The 22,553-nt window shown below is 41.9% G+C and overlaps 1 protein-coding gene across 1 annotated transcript in view; it reads right to left on the reverse strand.

Moving 5' to 3' along the window:
- Positions 1 to 22,553, reverse strand: part of LOC115197031 (metabotropic glutamate receptor 8-like) — a 259,937-nt gene that overhangs the window by 72,178 nt on the left and 165,206 nt on the right. Inside the window, exons 4-6 of the mRNA XM_029758159.1 lie at positions 15,998 to 16,133; positions 14,558 to 14,712; positions 14,237 to 14,374 (exon numbers count right to left, since the gene is read on the reverse strand). Of these exons, the coding sequence (XP_029614019.1) occupies positions 14,237 to 14,374; positions 14,558 to 14,712; positions 15,998 to 16,133 (429 nt within the window). The remainder of the gene's footprint in view (positions 1 to 14,236; positions 14,375 to 14,557; positions 14,713 to 15,997; positions 16,134 to 22,553) is intronic.

Below are 22,553 nucleotides of genomic sequence, written 5' to 3' on the forward strand. Positions count from 1 at the left end.
TCATGCTGAAACAGGAAAGGGCCTTCCCCAAACTGTTGCCACAAAGTTGGAAGCACAGAATCATCTAGAACAGCGGTCGCCAACTGTTCGATCGCGATCTTTAAGGCATTCCTAGTCGATCACCAAATATTTCTGTAGAAAAGCCAACGAATGTTAAAGGCTTGCGCTCCTTTTTTAAAATCGTATTGAGCTGTTGCCGGTAGGTGCACTTGATTCAAAAGTCCTGCGCAGCGGCTAAGCAAAGTGTTCCCATAAGACAAACTCCGCATATGCTGCGGACCGGCAAAGCTGTGACTGAATTGAGGGCTCCTACTGCGCTGCCCAATCGGATAGCTCAAATCACCTACATGACCCTGGCCACAGCCAAGTTTAATAGGCTACTAGCCTATGTAAGATTTAGCAACTTTTAAAACCATGACCACAGAGAGACTGTCAATGAATACAGCAAAGAGCTGCCGTTTTTATGAGTGAGTTCATGTTTAAGTTTATATTCAGCACTGTCACTGTTTTTATTCAACACTATAACAAAACACGCTTCTCCGTACTTCCACTCGGGCTGCAGCTGCAATGAATGAGTAGCCAAGTATCTATAGCCCTGCATTGTATTATTATTAGCAGCTCATCGTGTTGATTTTAATATTAAGGAATATTTAACTTTCCCTGTCATAGGAACAACATGAATTTGTGCATGAGGCAGATGCGGTGCGACTCGAGTTTCACCGTCAGATGGAAGACGTATCCCCTCTCTCTGGTCAGTCTCACCGGAGGAAAGGAAGGAGTGAGCAGTGACCGTGAGAGGCGGTTGGGGAAAAAAATGTTTTCAACGGTCATCCAACTCGGAATTCCAAGTCGGAAACTTGGGCATCTTTCTAGAGCTCCAACTTTTCATCCTGAAGATCACTGATCTCGTGATGCAGGTACCATCAGATGCAGGTACCATCAGTCCAGTAAAATAAAAAAGCTAATTCATGCTCCACAGTGCCTCACAAGTGCTAAACCAACTGATCTATTTTGTTATCAAAGCTCGAGTTTTGAAATATAAATGGTCTGATTAACAATATTGGCAGGCCAATCATATAGCCAATATGCTGTGATAATGTATTAGGCCTACTGCCCAAACCTCATTCCTACAAAAATGTTTGTGTGAGGTTAATGTAAAAAAAATCTGAGCAGTAGATCTCAGGTTGCTTTTTGACTGAGAAAGTGATCTTGGCTCAGAATAGGTTGGTGACCACTGGTCTAGAACGTCATTGTACGCTGTAGCGTTAAGATTTCCCTTCACTGGAACTAAGGGGCCTAGCCCGAACCATGAAAAACAGCCCCAGACCATTATTCCTCCTCTACCAAACTGTACAGTTGGCACTAAGCATTGGGCAGGTAGCGTTCTCCTGGCATCCACCAAAGCCAGATTAATCAGTCGGACTACCAGATGGTGAAGTGTGATTCATCACTCCAGAGAACGCGTTTTTACTGTTCCAGAGTCCAATGGTGGCAAGCTTTACACCTCTCCAGCCAACGCTTGGCATTGCGCATGGTGATGTTAGGCTTGTGTGCAGCTGCTCGACAATGGAAACCCATTTCATGAAGCTCCCGACGAACAGTTCTTGTGCTGGCGTTGCTTCCAGAGGCAGATTGGAACTCGGTAGTGAGTGTTGCAACCAAGAACAGATTATTTTTACGTGCTACGCGCTTCACCACTTGGCGGTCCTATTCTCAGAGGTTTTGTGTCCTCAAGTGGCGATTTTAGCATGTAAATATTGGTGGGGCAAACACATAAAAATGAGGGATGCATGCCAGCAAAGCCATTACACAACACAACACAACACAACACTAAACAATACATTAATTGCACTATAACAGTGACAATTGGTACCCACAAACTGTTAAGGCCTACACAAAGCTGTCCCAATAGAAGAGCTTTCTTTTCAGCACCATGGAGTGAATCCTTGTTACCGCTAAACATGCCTTTCAGCAGAGCCTTGTCTAGCAGCGAAACAGCTTAATTTACTGCCTTTAAGAAACTGCTGATATGGCTGATTTGCTTTAACAAATGTGGTTTCAACAACAATTGAGATGTACAAACTATAGCATAAGGGAACAACAAGAGGATAAGGGACAATCAAAATGTTGATTAAGACATTCATCAGCGAGCTAGGATGGACAGCAACAGAATTCAGAACATGGGCCATTCCTACAGTATTCTCTCTGTACACAAAGTCAGAGCCGTAGGATAAATAGAGGGGGCATTTAAACAGACAATGAACGCTCTTACAATATTCAATGATTACATTTCTCTAAAACAGGCTATAGGCTACATATGCACCACCAAGTCAGAACAGTAGGCTGAATTATGGGGGGGAAATGGACCAAATTATTAAGGTGAGGCACATGGGCTACTAACAGTTTACTTAATGAGCTACAGTATAAATATCTCCCTGGCATATTACATAATTTATGCAGCAGCATACAATACATTTTTGGAGTCACCTTGTTCTGCTGTGCTCACTTGAACAGGATGGTGGCGCGGCAGTCCGTCTTGTGGGTAAATTTTGTCATCAAACTTTGTCATCAAAGTCTGGCATTCTCTGGATTTATGGTACTTTCAAGACAACTGGGAACTCTGGAAAAAAAACGAGGTTGAATCAGGTCGGAAAGTGATCTTCAGGTCAGAGCTCTAGAAAGAGGCCCGAGTTCCCGACTTGGAATTCCGAGTTGGATTACGTATTTTCCCAGTTGGAGCTCGTTTTTTCTGTTCCCAGTTGTCTTGAACTCACTGAAGTCTGAGATATCCCTGTTCCGAGTTTCCAGTTGTTTTGAACATGGCAGAAGTTATGCTGGATTGACAGCATCGCCAATGTATTCAACCTTTTCCGGGCCATGGTGTTGCATGTGAATGTTTATCCTTTTAAGCTTGGAAAAGAGACCCTTAAACCCAGACTAGGACCACACACCCACTCCACTGAATAGCAGGCTAGTGATTGCTTTGCAAAGCTTGCAGTTAGCCACTGATTCCTTCCAAACCACTCATTGTTAAATTTGCGATTTCCAACTTGTTGTATAATGTTTATTTCCAATGGCTAATGAGCACCAATATGTTTTATGTACAATTTCTCATCATCATTGAAAATAATTTGCCAGTAGATTATTGACTTGATTCATGATGATGACCGCCTGTCTAGCTTGCTAGCTAAGATTTTGAAAGTATGAAATTGACGTGATCAGTCCAATCAAAGCTTCGGTAGATACAGTGCATTCTGAAAGTATTCAGACCTTTTGACCTATTCCACATTTTGTTATGTTAGACTTATTCTAAAATGGAATACATTGGCTTTTGTCTTCATCAATCTACAAACAAAACCCCATAATGACAAAGCAAAAACAGTTTTCTAGAGATTTTTGCAAATGTATTAACAATAAAAAACTGAAATATAACATTTACATAAGTATTCAGACCCTTTCTCAGTAGTTTGTTAAAGCACCTTTGACAGCGATTACAGCCTTTAAGTCTTCTTGGGTATGACGCTACAAGCTTGGCACACCTGTATTTGGGGAATTTCTCCCATTCTTCTCTGCAGATCTTCTCAAGCTCTGTCAGGTTGGATGGGGGGGGGCGTCGCTACACAGATATTTGCAGGTCTCTTCAGACATGTTAGATCAGCTTCAAGTCTGGGCTTTGGATGGGCCACTCAAGAACATTCAGAGACACTCCTACGTTGTCTTGGCTGTGTGCTTAGGGCCGTTGTCCCGTTGAAAGGTGAACCTTCGCCCCAGTCTGAGGTCCATAGTGTTCTGAAACAGGTTTTCATCAAAGATCTCTCTGTACTTTGCTCTGTTTATCATTCCCTCGATCCTGATTAGTCTCCCAGTCCCTGCCGCTGAAAAACATCCCCACAGCATGATGCTGCCACCTACATGCTTCGCCGTAGGGATGGTGCCAGCTTTCCTCCAGACATGACACTTGGCATTCATCAGTCTTGGTTATATCAGACCAGAGAATCTTGTTTCTCATGGTCTGAGAGTCTAGGTGCCTTTTTGCAAACTTCAAGCGAGCTGTCATGTGCCTTTTACTAAGGATTGGCTTCCGTCTGGCCACTCTACCATAAAGGCCTGATTGTTGGAGAGCTACAGAGATGGTTGTCCTTCTGGAAGTTTCTCTCATCTCCAAAAAGGAACTATGGAGCTCTGTCAGAGTGACCATCGGGTTCTTGTTCACCTCCCTGACCAAGTCACTTCCTTCCACGATCAAGAATGATCAATGGAAACAGGATGCACCTGAGCTCAATTTCAAGTCTCATAGCAAAGGGTCTGAATACTTATGTAAATAAGGTATTCTGTTTTTGTTTTTTAATTAACTTTGCAAAAATGTCTAAAAACTTGTTTTCGCTTCGTCATTATAGGGTATTGTGTGTAGATTGCTGAGGAAATGGTTTTATGTAATCCATTTTAGAATAAGGCTGTAACTTAACAAAATGTGGAAAAAGTCAAGCGGTCTGAATACTTTCCAAAGGCACTGTATATCATTCCATTCACAGGGGCTCTGCTAATGACTTTCTGGTTTGCTCATTAAGATATTCAATATTTTAAACTAGCAAATGTGAAATTACACACTGGCCCAGTGTATTTTGTTGCCATGCACATTTCTCTATTTGAATTACAGCAGCCTGCTACGAAAGCCGTGAAGGGAGGTGGGAGGTGATGTGTGTTTTTGTATTCTTTTCTACATAGAACATGTATACGTTAGCAATTAACCTGTTAGTGACCCCTTAACACGCGAATCCCGTTAGAGGGATCGATTTGACAACAGCCAGTGAAATAGCACAGCGCCAAATTCAAAAAACAAAAATCTCATAATTCAAATTTCTCACACATACAAGTATTATACATAATTATAAAGATAAGATTCTCGTTAATCTAACCACGGTGTCCGATTTCAAAAAGGCTTTACGGAGAAAGCAAAATATTAGATTATGTTAGCACATCACCTAAACAAGAAAAATAACACAGCCATTTTGCAAGTAAGGAGAGGCGTCACAAAAACCACAAATACAGCTAAAATGAATTACTAACCTTTGACGATCTTCATTAGATGACACTCCCAGGACTCAATGTTAGACAACACATGTATGTTTTGTTAGATAAAGTTCATATTTATATAAAAAAATCATTTTACATTGGCGTGTGATGTTCAGAAAATGTATTGCCACCCAAAACTTCCGGTGAATGAGCACATCAATTTACAAAAATACTCATCATAAACGTTGATAAACTTTACAACAGTTATTGAAGGAATTATAGATATACTACTCCTTAATGCAACCGCTGTGTCAGATGTTAAAATAACTTTTCGGCGAATGCACATTTTTCAATATTCTGAGTACAGAGCTCACCATCAAAGCAAGCTATACAGATACCAGCAAAGTTCCGGAGTCAACTAAACTCAGAATTAGTATAATAAATATTCACTTACCTTTGCTGATCTTCGTCAGAATGCACTCCCAGGACTCCTACTTCCACAATAAATGTTTGTTTTGTTTGAAATACTCCATATTTATGTCCAAATACCTCCGTTTTGTTCGTGCGTTCAGATCACTATCCAAAGGCATAACGCGCGAGCATAAATCCAGACACGAAAAGTCAAAATGTTCCATTACCGTTCGTAGAAACATGTCAAACGTTGTTTACAATCAATCCTTAGGGTCTTTTAAACATAAAACGTTGATAATATTCCAACCGGACAATAGCATATTCATTCAAGAAGAAAAAGAAGGAACGGCATGCTCGTGGGCTCGCGCATAACCAAGTCCTTTGTCCTTAGGCAGTCCACTGATTGACTGAGCTCCTATTTTCTGCCCGGTAACAGGAGAAGGATGAAACAAGTTTCTAAAGGCTGTTGACAGCCAATGGAAGCCTTAGGAAGTGCAACGTGACCCCACAGACACTGTAGTTACGATAGGGATTCAAAAGAAGAACTACAATTCTCAGATTTCCCACTTCCTGGTTGGATTTTTCTCAGGTTTTTGCCTGCCATATGAGTTCTGTTATACTCACAGACATCATTCAAACAGTTTTAGAAACTTCAGAGTGTGTGCTATCCAAATCTACTAATAATATGCATATCCTACCTTCTGAGTCTGAGTAGGAGGCAGTTTTAATTTGGGCACGTTTTTCATCTGAACGTGAAAATACTGCCCCCTATCCTTAACAGGTTTTATTGAGATATACAATGGTATGGTATTTGCATATCCTTGTCAAATCTCCTGTTTCTTGGCAAGGAGGAAGTAGCCCTAAGGAATTTGGCAGGATACTGGCAGGACACTTCTGGCCGCTAAAAAAAGTCATCTGTGCCACTTATTTTTCGCTCTTATCTGGGTTCATTGTTTTTATGACTGTATTTTGTCCAAGATGTTGAGATCTATTTCCTACAACCGTTTGACTTTACTGAGTGCCTGTACAAGGCCTATAAAAAATATAAATGTAAGGCTATTCATTTCAAAGCCCTATCATCCTGTCTAATCCAGTAAATGTAGACCAGTGCTCTCCAACCTTGTTTCTGGAGAACTACTCTCCTGTAGGTTTTTACTCCAACCCCAGTTATAACTAATCTGATTCAGTTTATCAACCAGCTAATTATTAGAATCAGGTCCACTAGATTAGTGTTGGGCTGAAAATCTACAAGTAGAATGTTAATGGCCAGTGTACTGTACAGTAAGTCAGACCTATATACTGTCCGACCCACACTATCTCTCCTAAGATATTGGCTGGTGTTAGAACCCCTTCGCATCAATACACTTCAGCTTCGCCATTACTTTCAAAGGGGAATGACAAGAGCAGGCCTTTGATACTTTAACAAGCTTGGTAAGAAGTCTGGCGGAAGATGTAACATATTACCCTATAAGAGTCTTTGAAGAAAATCCCTAATCAAAAGTGTACTTTCCAAAATGTTCCTGAGCGCTGTGCACTTAGCTTCCATCTCCAACCTGCAATACAAGGCGACTCCTCCCCTGACTGTCACTCTGCTTTTAAATCAAGAAGCCAAGTTATTAGAGGGAAGAGAACCAGTAGACAAAAATGGAGGGATAGGGCGACAGACTGGGTTTTTGTCAAGATTGTGTTTGATCTGGATATGTTTGGAATCAAGCACACAAGAGTGCAAAGATGTGGCATCAAATGGGCAGGACAAAATGTCTGCCAAGAGTAAGCTTTCATGTGACTCCGACCTCTTTCAGTGAATTTGTTCAGTATTTTGTATCTTTGCATGCTTGAAGGGGGCTCCCGAGTGGCACAGCGGTCTAAGGCATTGCATCTCAGTGCTAGAGGCGTCATTATAGACCCTAGTTCAATACCAGGCTGTGTCACAACTGGCCGTGATTGGGAGTCCCACAGGGCAGTGCACAATTGACCCAGTGTCATCTGGGTTTGGATGGGGTGGGCTGACAATTGTAAATAAGAATTTGTTCTTAACTGACTTGCCTGGTTAAATAAAGGATACATTTAAAACGGGAAGAGAACAGTAGCAACCTTTATTCGAAAGAGGATACAAATTGGTTACTTTGCTCGGCTGAGGTAAAGTGCATCAAAGCAGAAATCTGTAATAAAATATTGATAATTAAGTCCAATTGACATCAGCCTGCTTTCTTTGTCTCAGGGCAGTTTGCATTGATTCTGATCCACATTGTTGGTTAAAGCTGCAATTGTACCAATCTTGTTCAGGCTTAGTTTTCTATTCTTCCTGCCATTGTTCAAGGTTAGAATACGCTATGAGTAGTACACATCAGAAAGTCATAACTGGAGGCATGAAGTGATTGTGCCGTAAACATTGAAAGCTCAGGGCATCTGTGGACAAGTGTGTCTGTTGCATAGTAGGAAAGCGAAATCGAAATATGTGATAAAGCTGTGGCCAAAAACAAGGGAAAATAGTCCATCGCATTGCTGTGTTACTGTATGTAACCCTTGATGAGCAAAACATTTTTTTATCAAAAAAATAATACAAATACTAAGCTATATTGTATGCAAAAAAAATGTTAAATTATATTTTATACTAACAAATCGCTCACAGGAAGATATTTTGTTTAAAAAGTCATCTTTTTTTCTCAAAAAGATATGTATCTAAATGATTGACACCACTAAAATGAAGCATCATGCATGCAAAATCCATTTGTCATCCATCACCACAGGGAAAGGCAAAAAACTCTCAAACGGAAAAAGACAAATGGTTTTGACCATGTACAAAACAATAGCGAAACAACTAAATATACCACTAACCACTATTAGCTCAATAATTACGAAGTTTAAAACCACTGGAACAGTGGTAAACTTGCCTGGTAGAGGACACATGCGTAACTTGTCCCCACGCACAGTGAGGAAGATGGTTCTGGAGGCAAAGAAGGGCCACAGTTGGAGAATTACAGAAATTGGTTGAATCTTTGGGTCACCAAGTCTCTTAATCTAGAATTACTGTTGACGCCACCTGCATGCCAATAGGCTCTTTGGAAAGGTTGCGTGATTTTTTTTTTTAATGACAGTAACAAATGTAAACGCCTGGAGCTTGCTAACGGCATTAGCACTTGGATTGGATTGCTCATATGAGAAACAATCACATCAAAATCCACAAATAAATTGTTAATTGCCCAAAAATCTGCATTTTGCAATGGCCATCTCAGTCCCTGTACTTGAACCCCATTGAAAACCTGTGGTTTTAATTGAAGAGGGCAGTCCATAAGTGCAGACTGAAGGATATTAAGGATCTGGAAAGATTCTGTATAGAGGAATGATCTAAGAGACTTCCCAATGTGTTCTCAAATCTCATAAAACATTATAGAAAAAGGTTCAGTGCCGTTATCCTTGCAAGGGGAGGGTGCACAAAGTAACACAAACTATTTTGACACTTATCTTTTTGAGAAAAAATTATATTACTTGTTCAACAAAATTAGTGTAATAAAACTTTTTCTTTTTTGAGCTTAGCTCAGTATTTGTATTATTCATTTTACACTGTCTTTTTTGTTCATCTTTATAAAAGGGTGGCAATAATTTTGGATGTGACTGTAGTAGGTATACCAGTATCTATATCAATATTGAATTGAAACACTAGTTATTTTGTTCTTCAATTGTTCATTTTGACTAAGTGCCTATGTGCTTAGTTCTATTGAAATCACATTACTATACCGGGGAAAATATGATGACATTAACAGTAAGGACAAAGGGGAGGGGAAAAAACTATCTGTAGTCATTGCATGGATTTCCTCATTCAGTTAAATTCTCTTGGATGGGTGGTAGGAGGGCATAATTAAGTTATTGTACTGCTTTAAAAAACAATGGACACACTCATTTGGGGGCGGCAAGTAGCCTAGTGGTTAGAGCGTTGGACTAGTAACTGGAAGGTTGCAAGATCGAATCCCTGAGCTGACAAGGTAAAAATATGTTGTTCTGCCCCTGAACAAGGCAGTTAACCCACTGTTCCTAGGCCATCATTGAAAATAAGAATTTGTTCTTAAATGACTTGATGGGAAATTAGGTGCTTAGAGCTACTGTGCAGACTGTGAACATGTCTATAGCTCATCATCAGAGACGAATGCTGACAATATCACCAGCGGCACACGGACAGCATGATGGAATGTAGACACTGTGCTCTCTGACCTTAGGCCATTGTGTCAATAAAGATATTTAATTATCCTTATTAATTACCATCAATGATCAAGGCCCTTCAAGACCAAAGCCATAGAGCATGTTCTCATTTTTCCCTCAAGTGTCTCTTCCCCCCTCTCTCTTTCTCTCCCCTCTCTCTCTATCCATCCCCCTCTCTCACTCTCTCTTTCAGACTAATACATGGAAATCAATAGGACCACAAAAGGGTGTTTACCCCTTATTTACTGTGATTTATGGACCAAAATGCCCACATAGCCTGAAGACATACAATGTAACAAAACACTGGAAAGAATAAGGAACACAGGTAATACAGTAAGGGTTCATTGGAAATCATTATCACTGTATACAATTCACTACCATTTTGGCGTTAACATTGACGAGGATGAGATTGATGCTGGCCCCGGAGTTCTGTCAAAAAATAACAAAAAATGACAGTTTGTAATATGAAGTGACAGCTATTTAATTGCGTGAAAACCTCCATTTAATATATGACATGTCAAAACCAGAGAGCATTTGCACCATAGAGCTGAAGTATATCCCTTTCGATATTGAGTTCCTTTTGATTCCCTCTCCTCCACTACTAGAGATAAGTGCTCATATAGTATTCAATGTTATCATCACTGCAAGATACTGAAAAACTCAGTAACAGAGAACTAAATGAGGAGTTTGCGATGCAGAGCAATTATAATTTAACAGAGCACTTAACACGCCTGAACTACTTGACACACAGACACACTTTCAAAGAACAAAACAATTTATTTTAGTTGTTGAAGTGACCCACTAGTTCTGCATTATATCACATTGTAGTGAATTGTGTACCACTGCTTAGTGCATAAGTGTCTGTTGATCCTATGACTCTTTCCATTTCCCAGTGGAGAACAGCTTTTGTACCATGACTTCTATGGCTTCAGTTCTGTATTTGTTGCTTCAAGGTAGGAGAAACTATAGAGCTGTTCCACCAGTGATGTTGAGTGTGTGTCTGTGACTGAACATTCTGCCTTGGGGTATCTGGACAGCCTTTGTTTCCTGGTGGGCAATTGGCTGGAAGTGGGTGGCGGCCAGGCGGGTTGCCCAACTTAATAGTGAAGAGGAAACACTGCAGGGTAAGAACTACATAAGAAGCAAGTGGATACATCTGTGATTGTACTGCAGTACTGCAGTATGACTAAACCTTAGCCTCACATAGGATGTAATGAGAGAAGAGAGCATTGGTGTGACGCAACGCTAAATCAAACATCATTGACATTTCACAGGATACAGTATCTGATGTTAATGTCTGAGAGCACTTACTGTATGCCAACGAAGGTGCATCCATTTCACAGTTTCCTGTTTACTCCGTCTATGTGCTGACACACAAGTCTGTACACACATTTGCTTACATAGACAGATACACATACTGTAAGTACACACGCCAATGTTCATATACAGTACCAGTCAAAATGTTTGGACACACCTTCTCAACCCAGGGCTTTTCTTTATTTTTACTATTTTCTACATTGTAGAATAATAGTGAAGACATCAAAACTATGAAATAACACATATGGAATCATGTAGTAACCAAAAAAGTGTTAAACAAATCTGTCACACCCTGATCTGTTTCAGCTGTCCTTGTGATTGTCTTCACCCCCCTCCAGGTGTCATCCGTCTTCCCTATTACCCTCAGTGTATTTATACCTGTGTTCTCTGTTTGTCTGTTGACAGTTTGTCCTGTCTTGCCAAGTCAACCAGCGTTTTTCCAAGCTCCTGTTTTTCCTAGTCTCTCTTTTCTAGTCCTCAAGGTTCTGACCTTTTGCCTGCCCTGACACTGAGCCCGCCTGCCTGACCATTCTGCCTAGGCCTGACCTCGAGCCTGCCTGCCGCCCTGTACTGTTCGGACTCTGACCTGGTTATGAACTCTTGCCTGTCTTCGACCTGCCTCTTGCCTGCCCCTCGTTGTTCAATAAATATCAGAGACTCGAACCATCTGCCTCCTGTGTCTGCATCTGGGTCTCGCCTTGTGTCGTTATAAAATCAAAATATATATATATTGAATATATTGATATATTGAGATTCTTCAAAGTAGCCACCCTTTGTCTTGATGGCAGCTTGGCACACTCTTGGAATCTTTTGACTGGTACTGTATGTCAGCACCAAACATCTGGTTCTAAACACAAAATGCATTCTTTAGCATGTCAGCACTTTTCTTTATAGGTTTAAGAGAGGGATGGGGATATTGTGTGATATTGCAATGGCCACAAACAAAAAAAATAAGCACACACACGTGCACACACACACACAAACACACATATGGACAATGATCAGAGGTGGTGCTGATTCAGCCGTTTGTCTTGTTGCATGATTACTCTGCAGACAGCGACAGCTCTAGATGCCCATGCAGCTCCTCTCCTCACGGCACTAAAACTCAATCTCGAGTTGCTAATAAAATTTACTCAAGCTGCTCCCCTCGCTCCCACACCAGGGAAAGAATAGAGTGAAAAAGCCCGAAGTGCTTTTGACAGGGGCAAACAGATTTCAAACCGTCTACCTTGCTCAGGCAAAATTACATGAGTTTTATAATGGAGGGAGATACGAACATGGGGGTATTTTTGGAAAGCTGAGATTGGTGTTTATTTTTTCTTCTCCCCTCGGTCGTGCTGCTGCCTGGCTACTCTCACCGTGCGTTTACCAAATCCTGTTTGGTGTGTCTGCCATGTCTCCAAAGGATTTGTCCCAAAAGTGCCTGTGTTCCAGAAAAACTCCTCAAAATCATCAAGGATTACATTTCTTTCGCCCACACAGTGGGGACATTGTCGTCAGCACAATGCAACTCTCAGTAGACAAGCGCTGTATATGCGAAGCTTAGTGATGTGGAATTCATTTTGGAACACCCTCGGGCTGATCTGGCTGTCTCCCTCAGTCGGCTTAAGTGCAAGACCTTTTTATAATTTTCTGCACACAATAGTTAGTATGTGCCACTTGCTTTCGCTGGATGATGGCGCATCCGCTTTGTTAATGACAGAATGCACTGCATTTTTTGTCACACTGTCGTGATTTGATGCCTTCCCTACTGACTTTAAAAAAAGATAATAATCAGGCGATCTGGCTGTGTTGTTAACAGACGAATCTATCAGCACTGCAGCGTTGTGTGCATCCTATTGCAGATAAGGAGCGGAGAGGGGGAGGAGGGAGCGAGTGAGTGAGAGAGAGAGCACGGCGACAATAGCTCCATAATTATTCTCATTACTTCCAGTCACCGTGTCAGAACAATAAGTGTTGTCTGGGATATGGGCAACGGACAGCCGTCTGCCTCTGCATATCCCCAGACACAAATAGAGTTTTGGGGGCAAAAAAAGCTCAAACACAGCCACATTAATACACTCACATCCTGCATTTTTATAAAATTGTTATTATAAAAATATCATGAATTCCAACACAACGTACGCACATAAAGTTTCCCTGCACACACACACTCAAAGAAACACATTTACACAGAATGTGTGGATCTGATGCCTTTGTCTCCAGAGGTCTTCAACACAAACACATGCATCCACATCTTCAGACATACAGCATGTCTCTGCAAAATGGTTGTTTGTGCCTCAGAGAGTTACATTCGAAGAGTGCTACATACGGATGTTTTCCATTTCAAGCTAGAGCAAACCCTTTCCCCTACATATTCCCAGAGATATTGAAAGTGAAATTCCGGTGGAATGAGATTACAGTGCTATAACTGGAGCTATGAGTTATAATAATGTCTGGAACAGAGCTTATGGAATGGCATCAAACACATGGAAACCATGTGTTTGATGTGACCATGGTGCTTGCCTACGGAGCTGTGAGGGGAATGGCACCTCCGTACCTTCAGGCTCTGATCAGGCCCTACACCCAAACAAGGGCACTGCGTTCATCCACCTCTGGCCTGCTGGCCCCCCTACCTCTGCGGAAACACAGTTCCCGCTCAGCCCAGTCAAAACTGTTCACTGCTCTGGCACCCCAATGGTGGAACAAGCTCCCTCACGATGCCAGGACAGCGGAGTCAATCACCACCTTCCGTAGACACCTGAAACCCCACCTCTTTAAGGAATACCTGGGATAGGATAAAGTAATCCTTCTAACCCCCCCCCCCCCCAAAAAAAAAATATATAGATGTACTATTGTAAAGTGGTTGTTCCACTGGATATCATAAGGTGAATGCACCAATTTGTAAGTCGCTCTGGATAAGAGCGTCTGCTAAATGACGTAAATGTAAATGTAATGTGTTTGATACCATTCCACCTATTCCGCTCTGGCCATTACCATGAGCCCGTCCTTCCCAATTAAGGTACCACCAACCTCCTGTACCATCCATCCATCACCTCTTGGCTACCAAAAGCATGGCATTGATTGGATGGGGTGTGTGATAGTCCAGACTATCATGGTTAGGGTCTGTATAGTATTGGGATGAAGATACACCCCAGCAACAGACTATTGTCTCTCTGTTGTTCACTGCCTATCTCTGCAGTGCACTGTTTAAACAGACAGGTTTGCACTGAGGGAACGCACAGACCTCTGCCGGAAGGTACTTCCTCGTCCCCAGATAATGCTCTTCCCTCAGTGCTTAAGAAAGAACATGCTGTACCTGTGCATTTCTTGGGGCTCCCAGGTCGCTTGCCATGCATCCCTAACTTGCACGCAAAGTTTTCTTCCCAAAATTCCGCGAACCATACATTCCTTCTATTGTTGGAGAGGGAGCGACTCCGGAAGTAACGGTCGAAGGCTGAGATAAGGATGAAAATTGAGAAGAGGAATAAAAACAGAGACAAAATAAACTTATTTCAGCCTGAAGCCACATTCTATAACACAAAAGTGGTGTACATCTCACAGTGCTTCAAACACATGCATTATTAACCATTGTTTGCTGAGTAGGGTCAATAAGGCTCAGTGTCTCTTGCTCTCTCACCGTCCACGGAGGCTCTCTTGGGGAGGATGGTGATGGCCCCCTCTGCCACTCTCTCCTGCTGGACCACAGGGGAGATCTTGGACCCCCAGCTGTCTGAGCCAACCCAAAGGAAGTGACCAGTCTGGTTGTTGCGTTTGGCTGCGTCCAGGATACGCCTGTGAGAAGAAAACAAAGTTGTTACATTCTGATTCACTGAATTTCGATTCACTGAATTTCAATTAACTTAATTCCGATTCACTTCTTGTATATATTCGACCCCAACCGCAACATCATCCAATAGCATACCACCCTGCATCCCACCACTGGCTTGCCACTGATGCTAAGTAGGGTCGGTCCTGGATGGAAGACCAGATGCTGCTGGAAGTGGTGTGGAGAGCCAGTAGGAGGCACTCTTTCCTCTCGTCTAAAAAAAGATCCCAATGCCCCAGGGCAGTGATTGGGGATATTTCCCTGTGTAGGGTACTGTCTTTTTGATGAGAATTAAACGGGTGTCCTGACTCTCTGTGGTCACTAAAAAAATCCCATGCCACTTAGCGTAAGAGTAGGCGTGTTAACCCCGTTGTCCTGGCTAAATTCCCAATCTGGCCCTCATACCGTACCATCATGGCCACCTAATCGTCCCCAGCTTCCAATTGGATCATTCATCCCCCCTCCTCTCCCCTAAAACTATTCCCCAGGTCATTGCTGTAAATGAAAATGTGTTCTCAATCAAAATAAGGGTTAAATTAAATAAATATACAACTATAAAGAGAGAGAGAAAGATATTCAAATGTCATTGTCCAATCTGAGATACGTATCCAATATCTCCAATGATCCATCTAAGCTTTGCTAACCTGATGGCTTCCATATAGCTATTTAAAGAAATTGGTAAATGTGGAAGGAAACCATATTACAGTTTTGATTCCTGCAAAGCAACCCTCCCCAGACGTTCTCAACTCCTCCTCAGTTCAACCTCAGGGAGAACCGGTCTAATATAACCATTTTAGGAAAGATCTGTGGCTCTACCCAGTCCTCAGGAGTTTGGGAAACTGAGTTTACTTATTACCCTCAGGTGCTGAGCTTTCGGTTGAGGAGCATTAGAAATTGAGTTTTTTTTCCCTCTCTCGAGTTGCAGGTGTTCGGTTGAGAGAGCTTTCATTCGAGTTCTAATATTCAAATGTGCAGATGATCATTGCCGCTTAATTCAATCTTATTCAGATCAAGGCGAGATAACCAGAGTTCTTTATGTGCTGAAAGGAACTGCAATACAATGCACTCCACCGCATAGACAGGCCGTCTTACCTATAGTGTCCCGGAGTTAATCGGAACATCGTTATCGCAATCCACAGTGAAGGGTTTGTGGATTAACTGATGGAGGATAAACACTGTTTTTAAGTTGATGGCGACTAGAGTGCACTGACTGAAGAAGGACGTGTGTGTGTGTGCGACAGAGATACACACCTAATGTCGTCCTCATTGGCAAACATGATGACGGCTCGGGCATTGGAGGTCTCAAGCAATCGCAGAATGAGCTTGTCAAACTCCCCCGGCTTGGGCTCCCTGGGGATCTTCAGAGACTGGGCAATGCACACACCACCTGTGGGGAGAGGAGGAGGGAGGGAAAGAGAGAGAGGAGGGATTGACAAAGGGAAAAGATGAAGGAGAGAAGGAAGTGGAATGGTGGATGGGGTAGGGTAAAAGAGAGAGCAGTAGAGGTATGGAGGGAGGGGGTGAGAGAAGGGGTTGTAGGCGTAGAAAGATGGTGAGAAAGAGAGAGGGGGAAGATAGAGGGTTGGAAAGAAAGAGAAGTGGAGGGGTTGCAAGAGAGGTAGTGAGGAGGGAGATGTGAGGGAAGAGTGTGAAAGAGAGGAATGGAGGCGTGGAGATACGTAGGAGCAAGAGAGAGATAGGAGTGAAGATGTGGAGATGGGAATGTGTTGAGGAGAGCAAGACAGAGAGCCAAAAAGAGTGGATAAGAGAGAGAGGTGAGGTAGATAAGAGAAGAAGGTGGGAATGAGAGAGCAAGTAGAGGGGGAGAGGAAATGAAAGAGAAAGTGAAGATGAGGACGTACAAGATGAAGGAGAGATGAGGGATGGATTTGAGGAGGAGAGAGGACAGAGTGGATAAGAAGAAAATGGAGAGGAAAGAAAATAGACAGGGAAAGACAGTGAAGGGTCATGACAGAGAGAACAGGTATAGAGAGAGATGGAGGAAGGGAGGGAGAGAGTGGGAGAGAGAAACAGACCATCACTATCTGATTCATTCATGTGGACAGTAGCAGAATACAGATGAGGGAGCCAGAGAAATCCTTCCATCCATCCAGTCACTCCATCCACTCTTGAGTGTGAGAACTGCATTACATTTCAGATTATATCAAATTGTATCACTTGGTTTTAGGTGTTTAAAAAACATTAGGTGGCGCCTGACAGACTGTATTATCGACTTATGTGCTTAGCTTGATTTGTTTGCACTCAAAAACCTCTGCCAGATGTGACAAATCCATCACAGGGAATATAAATAAACAGCACTGAATAAGGCCCGTCGGTGCATCAACAGGAGAAGTCCTCCATCTTTAATTGGGTCCATAATAACCTTCCATAATTTTCAGACTTCTCTATTATATCATTAGGCTCTCTGCTCTGACTTAAGCGATGATCTCCCCTTGGAATCCAATCTCTCGTTACAGTCCGTCTGCAACAGTTCCATCTCTTTGTGTCTCTTCCAGCTCCATCAGGGGAGCCATCTCGCCACATTAATGTCCCAAACACAACTAGTTATTAACTCTAAATTGATACCTTTTTAAGGGTAATGGCCAATTTGCTTCCCCTGGTGTTCCCAACCTCCAAATTGTTATGCTTAGTTGTTGTCATCTATATCATTGTTGGGTGTAATTAAGGGAGTTTGGGGAATGTTTGTGTGCGTCACTTCTCTGAGGGGCGCCATGATGGGATGTTGTCTGAAGGAAATCGCTGATAAAACTTCAAAATGAATGCGACATAATCTAGTAAACACTTCTGAAAGTTTAGTTAAATGTATGACTAAATGTTGTCTCGGAGGGTACAGTAAACAAGGTTTAGAGCTAGCTGTTTCGTGACTTGCTGTGACCTTCGACCCTCAGCCACCTGCCACCACGCCATGCAGAGGGCACATTGTACACACATTAATCTATCACTATCGCCTAGAAGGCTTGTTTTTCTTTGGAGGCCAGGAAGGAGCTGGTACGATGTACATTACTGGCAGTTTTAGATTTTAGTGATGTTATATATATATGCAGGCCTCAACCACTACCCTGAGAGCACTTGATTCAGTGTATCATGCAGCCCTCAGGTTCATTACAAATCAAAAACGTCTAACACATCCTTGTGATCTCAACTGCGCTGTTGGCTGGTCGTCATTGACCTTGCGTAGGCGTTAACACTGGTATACACTGATTTATAAGGCCATATTGGGTAAAATGCAATTTTATCTCTGTTCTTTTTTAGTCAGGTCGGTAAATAAATATCAATTACAGTACCATTCTCATTTGCTTCTAACAGTACCAAAAATTAGAACAGGTCATGGTAGAAATAATTTTAGTTACTTAGCTCCGTGGTCCTGGAATTCTCTCCTGAACATTTAAAAATTTGATGATCTCGTTTTGTTCGTGGAGTTTAAACACTTGATTGATGTACATATCCTAGAAGAGTGTAATTGTCTTTAGGACAGCTGCTTTTAGTCAAGACTTTCGTGTTTTTAACATAATATGTAATTGTTGTACTGTATGTGTGTTTATAGTTTTGTTTAATGTTGTGTTGGTGTATGTTAGTTGTTTTATCTGAAATGTTGTTCCCCCTGCTGCTATTGGACCAGGTCTCTCTTGGAAAAGAGATGTTATCTCAATGAGAGAAACCTGTATAAATAAAGGTAAAATAAAAACTACAAAAAAGGGCTGTCAGAAAATCAGCAGCCTTACACCATGGAGTTATGAAACCTCTCACCAAATCTGTTCTGCTATGTTGCCATTTCCACTATATAGCCCTTCAAGTTGAAATGCCATAGGACTCCCCAGTTAGAGTGCTCAAAGTAGATTTCCATCAAATCCAGTTCAAGTGCTGTGTACCTGTTAATGAAATGACACTCCTTTTAGCTTCAATATTTCAATTTTATCTGTACCCTGTATTCAATCTTCCATGCACGTATTATGTCAATGTCTTCAAGTATCTATCTTGCAGGGTGGGAGTAGCATCTGTGTGTGAACACCCAATAAATCAGAAATCTAGTCCAATTCCCAATTTGATTAATTGTTATCTAATGAATGGGCAGATTCCCCATGTCACTACATAGTAATTAAACCACTACATGATCGTGCCTCGCTCAGCGCTGCAAACTGGGGAAAGGTCTTTGCCTGATTAATAGAAAAAATTGATTACAATTTGTATTAAATAATTGGTCATTCATTACTTACATCACCTATTACGGCCTTGTGAAAACCACACGGCGAGGGGGCATATAGGTGGTTGCCTCTAATGATGGCATGAAAATATAGGAGTAGTAGTGTACTGGCTCTGTGTAAGGACAGTCTGATTCTCACAGTGTAATGTGTTCCTTTTGTAAGCTACCTATCCTTATAAAATATTAACGAAGGCTGCCGAGCTCGGCTAGTAGCAGTGGCTATCAGGGGATATCGCAGTACCCAGGCACTGCAGCAATCAGGACTCATTGCAGCCAGTTGGGACTTGATGTGGAATATCAAATTATAGGGGGGAGGTGACAATATCAAGCCAGGCAGGTATTTCATGTGTTAATATCCTGTGTTCAGCTAACAAGTCTGTTCTGTATGGAATACGGCACGCCACACCCATGTTACGGTGTTGTATAATTTTGATAAAGGTTGGAAAATCAAGCAATTTCCACACTGTTGTTGCTCATTAGGGGTAAAGGGGTTTGCAGCACTACAGGGGACATTATTACTCTGGTGGTATGAAATTGACATTCCTTCATGTAACAATACTATTTATATGTTGCTTGTAGATATTTCCTCAATAAACAACACTGGTGTGTTGTTTTTCACTGGGATCAAATTAATTCAGGCAGTATTATATGTTAAAGTGAAAAGGTGTTGTGCTGATACTGCTAATAACACCACTACAAATAAATATAATCAGAAAACCTCCCATTTTCACTTTGTCAAGTGACAATAAAACCATGTAACCTATTGAAATTATAGTAGTTACACGATGTACAGTTCAAGTCGGAAGTTAACATACACTTAGGTTGGAGTCAATTAAACTCGTTTTTCAACCACTCCACAAATGTCTTAACAAACTATAGTTTTGGCAAGTCGGTTAGGACATCTACTTTGTGCATGACACAAGTACTTTTTCCAACAATTGTTTACAGACGGATTATTTCACTTATAATTCACTGTATCACAATTCCAGTGGGTCAGAAGTTTACATATTCTAAGTTGACTGTGCCTTTAAACAGCTTAGAAATTTCCTGAAAATGATGTCATGGCTTTAGAAGCTTCTGATAGGCTAATTGACATAATTTGAGTCAATTGCAGGTGTACCTGTGGATGTATTTCAAGGCCTACCTTCAAACTCAGTGCCTCTTTGCTTGACATCATGGGAAAATCAAAAGAAATCAGCCAAGACCTCCACAAGTCTGGTTCATCTTTTGGAGAATTTCCAAATGCCTGAAGGTACCACGTTCATCTGTACAAACAATAGTACGCAAGTATAAACACCATGGAACCACGCAGCCATCATACCGCTCAGGAAGGAGATGAGTTCTGTCTCCTAGAGATTAACATACTTTGGTGCGAAAAGTGCAAATCAATCCCAGAACAACAGCAAAGGACCTTGTGAAAATGCTGGAGGAAACAGGGATAAAAGTATCTATATCCACAGTAAAACGAGACTTATATCAACATAACCTGAAAGGCCACTCAGCAAGGAAGAAGCCACTGCTCTGAAACCGCCATAAAAAAGATAGACTACGATTTGCAACTGCACATGGGGACAAAGATTGTACTTTTGGAGAAATGTCCTCTGGTCTGATGAAACAAAAATAGAACTGCATGGCTATAATGACCGTCGTTATGTTTGGAGGAAAAAGGGGGAGGCTTGCAAGCTGAAGAATACCATCCCAACCGTGAAGCATGGTGGTGGCAGCATCATGTTGTGGGGGTGCTTTGCTGCAGGAGGGACTGGTGCACTTCACAAAATAGATGGCATCATGAGGGGGGAAAATTATGTGGATATATTGAAGCAACATCTCAAGACATCCGTCAGGAAGTTAAAGCTTGGTCGCAAATGAGTCTCCCAAATGGACAATGACCCAAAGCATACTTCCAAAGTTTTGGCAAAATGGCTTAAGGACAACAAAGTCAAGGTATTGGAGTGGCCATCACAAAGCCCTGACCTCAATCCTATAAAAAAATTGTGGGCAGAACTGAAAAACGTGTGCGAGCAAGGTAGCCTACAAACCTGAGTCAGTTACACCAGCTCTGTCAGGAGGAATGGGCCAAAATTCACCCAACTTATTGTGGGAAGCTTGTGGAAGGCTACGCAAAACATTTGACCCAAGTTAAACAATTTAAAGGCAATGCTACCAAATACTAATTGAGTGTATGCAAACTTCTGACCAACTAGGAATGTGAAAGGAAAGGAGTAAAAGCAGAAATAAATCACTCTCTACTATTATTCGGACGTTTCACGTTCTTAAAATAAAATGGTGATCCTAACTGACCAAAGACAGGGACTTTTTACAAGGATTAAATGTCAGGAATTGTGAAAAACTGAGATTTTAAATGTATTTCGCTAAGGTGTATGTAAACTTCCAACTTCAACTGTAGTTACAGATAGGTTGGTGCAATAGCAGTGTACGTAGTTATGTATTCTCTGTACACCACAGGAGGTTGGTGGCACCTTAATTGGGGAGGACGGGCTTGTGGTAATGGCTGGAGCCGAATCAGTGGAATGGTATACAGTGAGGGAAAAAAGTATTTGATCCCCTGCTGATTTTGTACGTTTGCCCACTGACAAAGAAATGATCAGTCTATAATTTTAATGGTAGGTTCATTTGAACTGTGAGAGACAGAATAACAACAAAAAATCCAGAAAAACGCATGTCAAAAATGTTAGAAATTGATTTGCATTTTAATGAAGGAAATAAGTATTTGACCCCCTCTCAATCAGAAAGATTTCTGGCTCCCAGGTGTCTTTTATACAGGTAATGAGCTGAGATTAGGAGCACACTCTTAAAGGGAGTGCTCCTAACCGCAGCTTGTTACCTGTAAAAGAAGCAATCAACCACAGAAGCAATCAATCAATCAGATTCCAAACTCTCCACCATGGCCAAGACCAAAGAGCTCTCCAAGGATGTCAGGGACAAGATTGTAGACCTACACAAGGCTGGAATGGGCTACAAGACCATCGCCAAGCAGCTTGGTGAGAAGGTGACAACAGTTGTGTTTCTTCCATTTGCGAATAATCGCACAAAAGAACTGTCAATCTCCCTCGGCCTGGGGCTCCATGCAAGATCTCACCTCGTGGAGTTGCAATGATCATGAGAACGGTGAGGAATCAGCCCAGAATTACACGGGAGGATCTTGTCAATGATCTCAAGGCAGCTGGGACTATAGTCACCAAGAAAACAATTGGTAACACACTACGCCATGAAGGACTGAAATCCTGCAGCGCCCACAAGGTCCCCCTGCTCAATAAAGCACATATACATGCCCGTCTGAAGTTTGCCAATGAACATCTAAATGATTCAGAGGACAACTGGGTGAAAGTGTTGTGTACAGATGAGACCAAAATGGAGCTCTTTGGCATCAACTCAACTCGCTGTATTTGGAGGAGGAGGAATGCTGCCTATAACCCCAAGAATACCATCCCCACCGTCAAACATGGAGGTGGAAACATTATGCTTTGGGGGTGTTTTTCTGCTAAGGGGACAGGACAACTTCACCACCTCAAAGGGACGATGGACGGGGCCATGTACCGTCAAATCTTGGGTGAGAACCTCCCT

Source organism: Salmo trutta, chromosome 7 (assembly GCF_901001165.1).
Source record: "Salmo trutta chromosome 7, fSalTru1.1, whole genome shotgun sequence".
Lineage (NCBI taxonomy): Eukaryota > Metazoa > Chordata > Actinopteri > Salmoniformes > Salmonidae > Salmo > Salmo trutta.